The following is a 12,513-nucleotide window of genomic DNA, read 5'->3' as shown; positions in this document are numbered from 1 at the left end:
ACTGATAGTTTCGCTGGATCCCAGAGTCAAGAATGTTTCCGAGAATGGCGCTAAACAACACTTGTGTGGGTACTTAGTACTTAAAATTTTCAGAAACAACATCAAACAACGAGGTTCGGTTCTATAGTGTAGTTGGTCATCACATCGGATTCTGATTCACATCAGAATATTCCTTCCGGGGACCCCGGTTCGAGTCCGGGTAGGACCTCATCATGCAATCTTCTTTTTTTTGCTTTTTTTTGTATTGTGGCCGCTTGGTGTAGTGGCCGGCAGATTGGTTGTTTTAGCGTTTCAATTACGGCCCACCTTTTTTTCGAGGAAGAAGCTTCACCTAAGCGAGTTGTCCGCCTCTCGTTGTTGTTACTATCAAGGAGCCTCCTAAAGGTGTTGACCCTTCACTATATATAAGTCGTCTATCCAAGCTGCTCGTAAAGCAGGGTTAAGAAGAACATAATACAGACAGAGTACATACAGGGAGTTACTATAGGACAAACATCAATATCAGGATTATACCACACATTTACTGATTTACATAGTAGTGATTTTAAGTTATCTATGCATATCCTCCGTTCTATTCTGTCAAAGTAAAATGTCAAAAGTCATAGTTAATACGAACGAACATTGAGTTAATTGATTTATGTCTGATAATTGGACACCTACACAAAGGATAGGCTTGCGCGGAGTAGTCGTGTCTACTTCCAATGTCAATTTATCGATTTGCTGGTCCATTTTCGACCTGCTACGCCCTTGGTTTCGCCCTTCAGGATTCTTCTGAAAGCCATTCCATATTACTTCTCCTTAGAATAGATTAGCGCATCGATGTAGTTTCAGCTGAAGGATTGCCAACTTCAGGCAGCAATGGAGATAAGGCTGACAACACACGTAATCCCGTGCCCGCGCGTCCCGAGACGCTTGACGTGAATGGTACAAAAGCGGGGTCGCGTCAGCTCAATGAACATTCACTTGCTCATCCACAATACAACAACTCACACATCTTCCCTCTAAGATCCCAACAAGAAAATTTTGTAAATAAGGAAACCTCCACATATTGATTTGCAGTCGCGCCAAAACTTGCACAGCTTTATCAGATTCTCCCGCCCAACTACTACAACGAGTACCCCACAGAACCATTGCAGATCAACCAAATCCTACACAACAAACCCCAGATCTACCACCTCAAAATACAAAATGCCTATCTCCAGAAGCCCAATCATCTCCCTAGCCGCCGCATTCTTCGCCACAGTTTTCATCGGCTTCGGCGCAAACTACATCTTCCGCCCATATGACGCATTTGGCACCTTTGGCCTGCCATATGTCTCCAATGCCGCCGACCAGGAGATCATCGACAGCTTCTGCAAGCTCTTTGGCGTGAAGGACCTTTTCATGGGCTTCTCAATCTTCTCCGCGCTCTTGTTCGGCTCGAGGAGGACGCTGGGCGCGCTATTGATCGCATCCAGTGCGGCTGCGTTTGCTGATGGCGCGATTGTGAAGGCGCATGCTGGAACTGGAGAGTGGAACCACTGGGGGTATGGCAGTATGGTCGGTGTTGTTGGGCTTTTGGCATCTGGGATCTTGGGATGAAATGATGTCACTCACTCCTCAGAGGGAGAAGCCGGATGATCGTCAATGAAGAGCTTTTATTCGAACTCAGAAAAATCAATAAAGCACCGTACCAACTCCCACATAACCTCATAAAACCATCCAGAACTGCATCTTTCCCCGTCCAATCCCCTCGCTCACTTCTCCCCCTCAAAGGCCTTCCTCATACCCTCAATATCCAACTTCTTCATCCCCATAAACGCATCCGTAACCCTCTCCACCTGCCCCTGACTCCCCTCCTTCATCCACCGCTCCAAATCCCTCGGCACAAGCTGCCACGAAACCCCATACTTATCCACCACCCACCCACAAACCTTCATCTCGTCATCGCCCCCCTCCCCCAACTTCTCGAAATAATAATCTAACTCCTTCTGGTCGTCGACGTAGATGATGAACGAGGTCGCCATGTTGGGCTTCGGCTCCGGCCCGCCGTTGAGGATTTGGAACGGGTTGTTGTTGAGCGTGAAGTCGATCGTCATAGCGGAGCCGGGGGTGTGTTTGTGGATGGATTGCCCAGCGGTGGAGTAGGGTTGGATGTGGGTTATGGAGGAGTTGGGGAAGATGGAGGTGTAGAATTTGGCGGCGGTTTCGCCTTCCGTGTCCATCCAGAGGCAAGGGGTGATTTTGAAGGACATGATGTTTGTAAGGGTTTGGGGAGGTTTCTTGGGATTGGGTTAGTGGGTTGTGACTTGGGGGGTTGAGGTTGCGGAATGGAGTCACCTTGAAATGTAAATGTCTCTGAAAATGTATGTTTGATTGTTTTCTTATCTGAATGTTGCTGGTTCTCAATTATTTCAAGCCCAGATTGTCATTCATTTTATATCTTCCATTGCTTAAAGCGGTGCAACGCGCCAAGTTCACCAAAAATGAGGGGTCGCGACAGGATTACTGAACACGGCGGCGCGAAGTCACATGAAGGCGCGCTGGAGCCTGGAAAACGAGGAATGCGATCCAATTACTTTGAGCTTACATTTTCCTCAACTAAAAGTTTTGTCATATCGCACTTTGTGCAACGACCTGGTGCTGCGCTGTTACTGTTGGGGGTTGATGGCAGTTCAGCCACTGACATAATTAGTAGGCAACAACGCACTAGGTAACGACGAGACATTCTGGTCACAACGATGGTTTATAAAGTCTGTTGATATTGATTACATCGAGTTGAGATAGACGCTTCTGAAGCCATATAATGACTATTTGATAATCAACATAGCTATTTGAAAGACCTTACGTTGAGTAGGTAGGTTTGATAAGTAATATCCTTTAAGTCCCCCAACCAAAACGAACGATAGCCATATGAAAGGGTCCAATGGATAGCACCAATGACTAGCATTGGATTCCTAAGGAGGATAAATCCCTTAGAAAACAGTTCCCTTAGTCTGCTTCATATCCTTGACATGAAGGTTCTTCCAGACAAAAATACTTGCGGCGACGAGCGGAACGAACGCAGCTCCAGCGATGACCATCAACCTCATCACATCACCGTACGCATGAACAATAGCCTCGCGCACAGGGCTACCATACGGGTAGCTCAACTGAACCTTCAAGTCTCCGTAGATCGTCATTGTCTCATTCTTGAACTCATCTGGGAGATAGAACTCAAGCTTCTTGGGAAGCAAGTTTGTCCACAGAGCGCCGGATATGGCGGATCCGACACTGGAGCCGATGGATGTGAACATACTTGTCAGGGCGAGGACGACAGCGACTTCCTGGTGAGAGACGGAGGCCATCACCATGATGGGATTGAGGATGTCGAGGATACCTCCTGCGGCTCCGTTGAACACCTGGCACATCGCAATGAGTCCGGAGCTTTGGCCGGGAACGCGGAACTTGACGAGTAGGCCGGTGCCTAGGGCGATGAGCGGGATGGCGGCAATGCCTAGGTACTTAGGTTGCTTCATGTATCGCAGCGCCCTGTACGATGTTAGTATGGTTTCAAATAGAACAGCCTTCAAGGAACTTACAATCCGGTAATAGGCATGACTACAAATGCTGTAAGGGAGTACGTGTCCATAATGTATCCTGCGTTCCTGACGTTGACCTGTTGAACCACCTGGAGGTATGAGGACATGTAGATATCCCAAGTCCTAATCGTGATGTACAAGGCGAAACGACAGATGCAGACTCCCAGGATCGTACGGTCCTTGAGATATCTGAACGGCAGGTACTGGACAGGAGCGAACCATTTCTCCCAAATGACAAAGCTAACAAGACAGAGAACTCCGACAACGATCATTGCAATGATGCTAGGATTTGCCCATTTGTGACTGGCACCGGAGGCGAGAGAGAAAGGAAGGAGGATTAGAGAGAAGCCCGCGATGGTCAAGAGCATTCCCATCACTGCGAAGCCGTTAGTTTTATTCGTTGGAAAGGATTCGTTGGAAGCAATTCACCGTCAAATTCGATAACATAGTGTTTGATGGACTCGAACGCAGTGCGACCAGCACCCGCCTCATGTGCGACGCCGAGTTTCTTCGCCTTCCTTTCGTAATGCGCGAACGCAAAGATGACTGGTATGGTGATTGCTGGGATGACAATACAGAAGAGTCCGTAACCCCAGCGGAAGCTGGAGTGTTGAAGAAGCTCCTGAGCGATAGCAGGTCCAGCAAAGATAGCGGCGAGACCTGGAGTGCTGTTGACACCGAAGACGAGGCCTCTGTTCCTCAAGGATGTGACATCCGATACGAAGACATCCACAGCATATGAAAGACCTGTGGCTCCAACCCACCAGAAGACATTTCCGGCGGCATAGGTCTGGACATTCTGGCACACTGCCTTTAGAATCAAACCCATGAGGACAAGGAAAACAGCAACGGCAAATCCTTGGGGGCGACCCCAGATGTCGAACAACTTGGCGATCGCGAGTTGGGAGACACCACCGGCCAGAGTAGAAACAATGCTGACGATAGCAAGCAGTCCATGTTTCCTGAACGCCGAAGTGACATATGGTTCAAGGGGGAAAGCCACATTTCGCATAAACGCGATAGCGAAGAATACACCGTAAAGCCTGAATAGATGAGTAATCAGGCGGATAGGATGAGATTCATGAGAGACCTACAGTACAATGACAACCCATAAAGCCTTCTTTGTCCACACTCTGGTCATGGCCTCGACGTTTGCCACGCCATGCTGCTTATGGCTTTCGAGATCTTTCTCCTTCTGCGACTCAGAATCGCTCACATCAGGTGCTGTAGCGGCAGCATTGGAATCGATGGCCACATCCTTCTCTTGGACCTGTTGAGTAGCCATAATGACTGGAAGTGTCGCAAAAGATCAACTGCAAAAGCTACAAGAGATTGTATGGTTCTGCAGTTCCAGGGGAACGGAACTGATTTATTCTTGTACTCTCCGTTCATGGAGAATCATTGTTTGTCGCCATGGTGGGCACTGAAAATTTCTTGAGCAGGCCTTGCCCGAAGCAAGTTGCGATCATCCCATCGCGACCATTGTACTGGGACTATAATGAAGGTCAGATGCCAGTGTCCACGGCGTGGCTGGCCATACAAGATTTCGGCACCGACCTCGGATCTAATCAGATCCTAGAGAAAACTGGGGCTCATGGACCTTGCTCGGTCGAAAATCTCTGCCTGATTTCCACTTGCCTAATGGATATATTGAAATGCAGATCACATGCCTCCATTCACTCATTCTTGCATGAGCTGATGGATCTGATAAGATAAGATTTGATGCAATGTCAAGCGAATTTTTGAATACGAGCGGGATTTGCATCGGGTGTAACTATAAACTGTTTAAAATGGCATTGAACCCCATTCTGAGGGACCTGTTCCTCGATGTTGCTCATCTTTAATTCACGCCTGCTTACTGGCAAAGTCTACCCATGAAATTGAGTGCCAACGAACACACACATCTGAATCGCTTACTATCTTCTCCCAGCACAGTGGATGGATTTTTAAGGGCAAAAATGTTCCTTCAACGGTTTTGAATGACTCCAATACACTACACTACATCCATGAGGCGAAGATGCCGTCACCGCGCTTGGCGTAATTAAGCCCGCTAGGCGCTAAAGCTTGCCGCCTTCGTACTCCTTCTCCACCGGACTGTATTCCTATTTGAGCTGTGAACCTTTTGAATTTCTCATATACAATACAGCACCTTTCCACTACCTATTTAACACATGATTTTGTGTTGTAGGTCTGGGCGTGCAGTGAGTCCGTGGGTGCGGCATATGTACCCAGTTGAGGAACCCTCCGTTGCCAACGGCACGGTTTAGAGATTCATTAACCATGTCGAAGAATCCTACGCACGACATTATAAGGCGTCCAAGGGTCGAAGGGCAATAGAAGCGTGAAGAGGCTGATTGGCGCGAAATCAAGCAGTTGGCGAACCTCAAAATCAGTGCATGATCAGATAAGATGGACGGGTAATAGCCGTGATGATCGCCAGAGCCGTCCGACTGGCGGACCTCGTATTCACTAGCTCACAAGGTAGAATACCCGAGCGATGACAAAAGCAGCTCGATATTGGCTCCCGATATGGAATGTTTCCGCTCCTTCGCCTAGAATACAAGATCATGATAGGTGAGAGCATCAATTAACGATGGAGGGGGACGAGCTCTCGCATGCTCCCACGCTGGACAATGGGGTCGCACAGCTAAGAGTTTACTCAACCTCGACCCGCCCACCAAATTGTATCCACGTCGGACATTCTCGTAACAGGAATAGGTGACTCCAATCAGAATTTTTATCTCGCTGTGCCTCTTACGGAATCCTAATTCGCTTTGCTGCCGAAGCGCCAGATTGCTTCCGTTTCCTTCGGCTCATTGTCAATGATCCTTATGTCTCTCTCTTGTCCTCGAAAGCATATTGGGAGTGGCATAAGAATTGGTCATTTTCTGTAAAACCTTGGACGGAGTATACGATATCTAAATACTAAATGCAACAGCAACAGCATACTGTTCACTGCAAACCGTATTTTGGCTATGAATAGAGACTACTACTCCGTACATGAGATCGGAATTCGGATCCCGATACTTCAGTACTGGTGGGCACGAATAACCTCCACTAATCAGCCTAGTGCCTCTCCCGTTTATAAATCGGGCACTAGGTGCCGTTCAGGGTGCTGTTCGTGGCGCCGATGCGCTTTGGCACATTTGCATTCATTGGGTATTGCTGCGTGGGTCGTTGTTACATTGAGAAAGTTTACGGCCTATGGCCGTGCTCCTCCATGGGGGCCGTGCAAGCCGCGGGAAGCGATGGGGCAAACAACTTTACAGTGCATGGCTTTGACAAGGAAGAACTGTAATGGTTGCGCATTTTGCTCCTGGGTATCTCATTACTAACAACTCTGTCAAAGGTCTAGTCCCAAGAGAATCAGCAGATTTATGCTTCGAGAGTTGCCTAATTATATTCGGGCAGTCATTGTCACACAACATTTAAGCAGATGGGTAGGCAAGAGTGCAATGTCTGGTCATTCATAAGGTTGATTATATGCAAGTCCAAGCGATGGCCACTCCTAGATCTCGCCAAAGGCTCATTGTTCCTAAGACTCAGCAGAACAACATTCCTCCAGATACATTACTGTTATTTGACTTGGAGTTCAAACATATCCCACAGATATTTCACACTCTAGGATGTCATCTAGCTCTTTGCTATGCTGGTTGGTAGCATCAGTGCGTGCTTCTGCTCTCAGTTCAACCTTCATTTCCCGCGTGTACACGGAGACCATCTCGTCAAGGACATGAGGGCCGGCAGCCATTTCCTTTTCTTTTTATCATATTGAACAGCACTTGATCCATAAAAAATCCCGCAATGCATCCAGAACCAGTAGAGACTCGAGAGGAGCTGAGCATGACCACGTCTCTGCGTCCACACCGTGAAAAAGCTCCTGATTCATTCCAAGTGCAGCGCAAGGCATTGTCAAAGGGCGTGGAACATCTTTGCTCAAAATCTTACGGAAACGGAAACGGAAACGGAAATACCCCTGTCCAACAACATTTCATGCGCTCGCCACACTTCTTGTCGGAGCGAGATCTTCATTGTTGGGACTGTGGAATAGCATGAGGACCCATTCTTCTGGATCAATCAGGGCGTAGTCGGTAAGTTTTTCTGGTCATGAGGATGAAAGTGCATACTGTGAATTCTATAATGAGGCTTTGCATGACGAACTTACCAGCAATCAACTTACATGGAGAAGGTTGATCTCGTATCCCACGACAAGTGTAGTTTACAGACTGATAGAAGAGAATCTTGTAGACCTGTGTCACCTCGCTCGCTTCGAAAAATTGTTGGGCCAATTGAGTGAAGAGCAATAATGCCTTGTAAGAGATGCAGTCCACTCCCTGCAAAGCATTTTAGCAAATTTCCGACCCTGTAATGACTTGCAGGGCATAACACATGATATTAGCAGCCAGGTACGACATCACTGGTAATGTTTGCATATAGATTGCTTGTTCCCCTGTCCCTTTCATTGCTCTTGTCTTCCGGACCCTAGTTAGTCAGATTAACATATTATTGAGATATATGCGATCAGGTCTAATGAACGAAAACACCTCATCGCGATATCCTTGATCAGCTACTCAATAATTGTTGAAAGGTGGCACACCTTTCTTTTTAGAGATCTAACTTTCTCAAAGTTCAAAGCACCGTTCATCCTGACAATTCCAGTATTTCATGGTATATGCATTTCAAGTTATCAGATGGTATCATCCATATTCATCAAAAGCGGGGAGCTACCCCAATTAGGAAGTTGTTTACGTAGCTCAGAACCCCGCCAGAGCGACGATAATCTTCCTCACGGGGAGGTCTTTCTATCTGATGACGTCTGTAAAACCTACTACCATATACCTGACTCTATACATTCAAGGCCACCAAAGTTTGACGACATTATTGAACGTTGCTTGGTTGAGTCACGCTGGACTTCCCTCGTTCCCGTTTGCCTCTCTAAAATAGCGCCAGTTTGCGCTACCATACAACTACAGCATCACCAACCACTCCGGACAGACTCATATTGCATCCCACAATTACGAAATGGAGAGCAGATCACAAATACCAGTCGGCCCACCCGTGAGAGACCCTCTCCCATCATACTGGCACGAGCCAAAATCTCCTCTCGCGAAAGTGGTCGAGGCAGAAGTCGACAATGAGAGCCATGTCTACGACCACTGTATCATTGGATCTGGCATCTCCGGGACTATGATTGCGTATAATCTCCTTACCCAGCGACCGGATTCTCGGATAGTGATGCTTGAAGCCCGCGAAGTGTGCGGAGGCGCGACAGGACGGAACGGGGGGCATACAAAGGCCGCTAGCTATCGGACCTGGCTGCAGCACGTCGATGAGCTTGGGGAGGAGGAAGCGAAACGGATTATGAGGTTTGAACATGCAAATATTTTGGCGACTCATGAGTTGGCGAAAGAGTTGGGGATTGAATGTGAAAGCCAGTTGTGTAATACGGTGGATTTGATCTACGATAAGGACACTTTCGTCGAAGGACAGAAGGCCATCGATTCGTTGAGAGCTTCGGCGACAGAAGAAGAGAAAGCAGAGGGCGCGGTCGCCTGGTACAAAATTCATTCCCCAGAAGGAGCGACGGAGAAATTCTGGGCAGCTAAGAAGAACGGAAACCCTGCTGTAAAAGAGGAAGAACAGCTTCAAGGAGCCGTCGAATACCTGGCAGGAAGAATCAACGCGTATAAATTCTCCACGGCAGTCCTGAACCTATGTACAAGGAAAGGACTACGACTTTGTACCAGAACACCCGTCCACGCATTCAGACCCGCTCGCCAATCTGACGATCCGAATGTCAAGTGGGAAGTCTTCACCCAGTACAGTACTATCAAGACCACCTCTATCATTATTGCCACGAATGGTTACACGCCGTACATACTTCCTTCCTTGCAAGGCTCCATCGTGCCTCTGCGTGGGCAGATCACGGCGCAGAAACCAGGGGAGGCGACGAAGCTTCCATCACCACTACCATATACGTACTCGATAGCTTACAAGTCTGGTTTCGAATACATGATACCCAGACCACTACCAGACGGAGGTCAACATATCGTGATAGGTGGCGGCGTTGGACGGTTACCAGACAATGGTGAGCGTGAATATGGTACCGTGAACGACGCTATTCTGAATCCACAAATCTCAGAATATCTGCGAGGCAGCCTCGTAGGCTACTTTGGTAAAGCAAACTGGGGCGAGAAGTCAGAGGAGGAACAAGATAGTCGAATCGTGCAGGAGTGGACGGGTATCATGGGAGCTACAACGGATGGAAGACCATACGTCGGAAAGGTGCCGGATATGGAGGGAGTTTGGATAAGTGCGGGTTTCAATGGGCATGGCATGGTTTTATGTCTGAAATCGGCTGAGGCGCTGGTCCAGATGGTACTTGATTCGTCACCAGAAGAGATTTCTTGGTTTCCACAAAGCTTCCTACCAACCACAGAAAGGATGCAAATCAAATTCCAAGGCCTGACGGATATTCAAGTTCCAGAAACAGGGGCAGGTACTGTAGAAACTGGTAGCTCATGATAGGAGCTTATAGGAAATCTGCGATTATTGATGTGGGATATGCCATCATGTAAATTCACTTCAGTTCAAGTAGGAATTCCTAGTACCTACGGCAGCATAGAAACAGCTTGTTGATAGTATTGGAAGTAACAAACAACTCATCTGTCTCATTCCCTACTTCTTTCCATCTTCCTTCACTTCTGCCCCATACTCATTCACTTCTGCCCCATACTCATTCACTTCTGCCCCATACTCATTCACTTCTGCCCCATACTCATTCACTTGCTCCCAGGACAACCGTGCGCCTTCCTCAATCACACACTGCCCTCAATCACCTTCACTGACAACAAATAAACAACAAAGCTTCCTCCATCCACGCGACAACATTTCAACACTCATTCATAAACCACCCATGACCATTTCACTCTCTTTAAACCTCAACCCCTCATCCAACATACAACCAACTCAACCAACATCACAACCCCAACAACCAACCACCTAACCCACTACAAAACGAAACCATGTGCAAGCTCTGGAAGAAGACCTACCTCTGCGGCTGCTCCTCGCACCTCTTCCGCGACCGCTGCACCACGGCCCTCCGCTCCCCCTCCGACACCTGCGACGAGTGCTCCCAGGAAGACGAGCCGCGCAAATCCTACTTCAAATGCTACGACTGCCTGAAGCTCGAAGTTGAGCAGGAAAAGGTAGATGCCGTTCGCCTTGCCGCTGCCGTGGAGGAACAGAAGAAGAAGGACACTGAGAAGGCGCGACAGGAACGTATCCGACGCGAGGCGGAGGAACGGGCCGCGAGGGAGCGGGAGGAAGATGCGAGGCGGGAGAGGGAAAGGCGTTCAGAGATGGAGAGGGCGAAGAAGGATGGTGGTGCCTGGGTCGAGATGGGGAGTCAGAGGAGGAAGGGGAAGAAAGGGTTCCAGCCTAGGGGCCGTATCACGAGTTTGCATGCTGGTGGTTCTGAGCCGAACTCGCCACTGACGATCAAGACGAATGCGCCGGGTATGAGCGGTATTACGGGTGCGTTTGGGGCGTTGAGGTCTGCACCGCCGACTGCGACGACAATGACGGGACTGAAGGAGAACGGCGCAAGTGGAGTCGATCCTGGTGGCAGGGCTGGTCGCTGGGGTCCCTCGAACAAGACAGACACTCCGGTTAGGATCCTCAAGCCTGATCGAACTGATTGGAAGAAGGTATAGGGAGCCCATCTTTTGAGCCTCCCCAAGAGACCAGCGGCACCCCAGGAGCGTGGCAATAGCAAGCATAGGAAAGTGTCAACAGGATCGCCGCCTTCAAGCAACACGAACATTCGCTCTGATCAGCACGAACAGTGGCGGCTTTCGTTAAAAAGGAGAAGGAACCACCGTAACAGCAGTACCACGTTAGAACCTGATTCGAACAACCACGCCCGGAAGAGATTATTCAACCCGGCTGATTAAACAATCGTCACAGACTTATACAGCTCATAGTTCCGAAATAAATATTACCCCCATGTGATCTCATCATTGTTCAGTGGTATCTCCATGATCATCAACAAATCCTTATCACCTTCCTGAAACTCCAACGTTCCCCGGTACACGTACGATTTCCGTGAGACTTCATGCCGAGGTGGAATAGAGTGATGCTTAAATGAAGTAAGCAACGTTCTACCAAAGGTTGAAAAGAGACGAGAGTAGTTATTCACAAAGCTATTTAGATAAGAGAGGAGTGAAACAGACACCTAAACACCAATTCTAATCACGCTCATAGTTGACTGACTTCACGTACTCGCTACCTCTTCTTCTTCTTCTGCCCCCAACCTTCTACTACAGCAATTATGAGCGCGACACATATCACCGCGGCGAACACAAACGGCACGTCGTCGTCGCCGAGGCAAACATTGTGGTGGTGCGTGATTTGCACTGGGATTTGCACTGGGGGCACTACTACTTCGATTTCCACCGGTGACACTACTACTTCGATTGCCCTGGGTATGGAGTCTAGGGAAGAAGGGGAAGTTAGTTAGGGTGGGTGGAGGGGTGGGTGGAGGGGTGGGTGGAGGGGTGGGAGAGGAGGGTTCGTACTTGCGTATAGTGTTGGCCATGGTATGAAGACAGGGAAGAAATATGCGTTGGGCATTGTGTAGGTGGGGTTTTTCTCTTTTAATAAAGGTTGGTCGTTTGGGGGTGGGAAGGTGATGAGGGGGGCAAGGCGGGAGTGGGAGATCGATTTTATACTTTACGGCTCCGCCGTCCTCCTTTTGTTGGGATCTAGACCAGAGGGTTGGGAAAATGTTAGCATAGATATGTTGGCCTTGAAGAATTGTTACAAGGTAAATAGGGAATGAATATAGAAAAGAGAGGATTTTCTTTTTACTAAGCTATTAATGATAAGAGAACAGTAAAACAGACACCTAAACGCCTAACCACGACCTACAGATAGACCTGAGCCATTGATA

At 48.4% G+C, this 12,513-nt stretch overlaps 5 protein-coding genes and 1 non-coding gene across 6 annotated transcripts; 4 read left to right on the top strand and 2 right to left on the bottom strand.

The window, feature by feature from the left end:
• The first annotated feature begins 117 nt into the window (after positions 1–117).
• BU24DRAFT_t85 lies at positions 118–208 on the top strand. The gene has a single exon. It is a non-coding gene; the product is annotated as a tRNA-Gln (tRNA).
• An 865-nt stretch (positions 209–1,073) lies between these two features.
• BU24DRAFT_71393 (uncharacterized protein) lies at positions 1,074–1,658 on the top strand. The gene has a single exon (XM_033534560.1). It carries the CDS (start codon positions 1,189–1,191, stop codon positions 1,579–1,581), a length of 393 nt encoding a protein of 130 aa, XP_033378466.1. The 5' UTR covers positions 1,074–1,188; the 3' UTR covers positions 1,582–1,658.
• A 1-nt stretch (position 1,659) lies between these two features.
• On the bottom strand, positions 1,660–2,350 carry BU24DRAFT_71405 (3-demethylubiquinone-9 3-methyltransferase). Its single transcript, XM_033534561.1, has one exon. The coding sequence runs from the start codon at positions 2,232–2,234 to the stop codon at positions 1,737–1,739; it is 498 nt and encodes a 165-aa protein (XP_033378465.1). The 5' UTR covers positions 2,235–2,350; the 3' UTR covers positions 1,660–1,736.
• A 377-nt stretch (positions 2,351–2,727) lies between these two features.
• BU24DRAFT_400834 (MFS general substrate transporter) lies at positions 2,728–5,054 on the bottom strand. The gene is made up of 4 exons (XM_033525472.1): positions 4,655–5,054; positions 3,990–4,603; positions 3,561–3,936; positions 2,728–3,510 (listed from the first exon to the last, which is right to left on the bottom strand). Exons 1-4 carry the CDS (start codon positions 4,843–4,845, stop codon positions 2,955–2,957), a joined length of 1,737 nt encoding a protein of 578 aa, XP_033378464.1. The 5' UTR covers positions 4,846–5,054; the 3' UTR covers positions 2,728–2,954.
• A 3,528-nt stretch (positions 5,055–8,582) lies between these two features.
• Positions 8,583–10,085, top strand: BU24DRAFT_357018 (FAD dependent oxidoreductase; the record flags this gene model as incomplete). Its single annotated transcript, XM_033523927.1, has 1 exon — positions 8,583–10,085. One exon carries the CDS (start codon positions 8,583–8,585, stop codon positions 10,083–10,085), a length of 1,503 nt encoding a protein of 500 aa, XP_033378463.1.
• Positions 10,086–10,239: 154 nt separating this feature from the next.
• BU24DRAFT_71218 (uncharacterized protein) lies at positions 10,240–11,560 on the top strand. The gene has a single exon (XM_033534557.1). The coding sequence runs from the start codon at positions 10,586–10,588 to the stop codon at positions 11,273–11,275; it is 690 nt and encodes a 229-aa protein (XP_033378462.1). The 5' UTR covers positions 10,240–10,585; the 3' UTR covers positions 11,276–11,560.
• The last annotated feature ends 953 nt before the right edge of the window (positions 11,561–12,513 follow it).

Source organism: Aaosphaeria arxii, assembly GCF_010015735.1.
Source record: "Aaosphaeria arxii CBS 175.79 unplaced genomic scaffold BU24scaffold_12, whole genome shotgun sequence".
Classification (NCBI taxonomy): Eukaryota; Fungi; Ascomycota; class Dothideomycetes; order Pleosporales; genus Aaosphaeria; species Aaosphaeria arxii.
This window is presented reverse-complemented; position numbering and strand designations above follow the sequence as displayed.

What these genes read in the sequence shown, in the direction of transcription:
- BU24DRAFT_71405 (XM_033534561.1), bottom strand. Translation starts at nt 2,234, where the DNA reads ATGTCCTTCAAAATCACCCCTTGCCTCTGGATGGACACGGAAGGCGAA.
- BU24DRAFT_400834 (XM_033525472.1), bottom strand. Translation starts at nt 4,845, where the DNA reads ATGGCTACTCAACAGGTCCAAGAGAAGGATGTGGCCATCGATTCCAAT. An exon ending in CTATGTTATCGAATTTGACG is followed by an intron (nt 3,937 to 3,989) that starts GTGAATTGCTTC and finishes ACGGCTTCGCAG; the next exon opens with TGATGGGAATGCTCTTGACC. An exon ending in GTCATGCCTATTACCGGATT is followed by an intron (nt 3,511 to 3,560) that starts GTAAGTTCCTTG and finishes AACATCGTACAG; the next exon opens with GGCGCTGCGATACATGAAGC.
- BU24DRAFT_71393 (XM_033534560.1), top strand. Translation starts at nt 1,189, where the DNA reads ATGCCTATCTCCAGAAGCCCAATCATCTCCCTAGCCGCCGCATTCTTC.
- BU24DRAFT_71218 (XM_033534557.1), top strand. Translation starts at nt 10,586, where the DNA reads ATGTGCAAGCTCTGGAAGAAGACCTACCTCTGCGGCTGCTCCTCGCAC.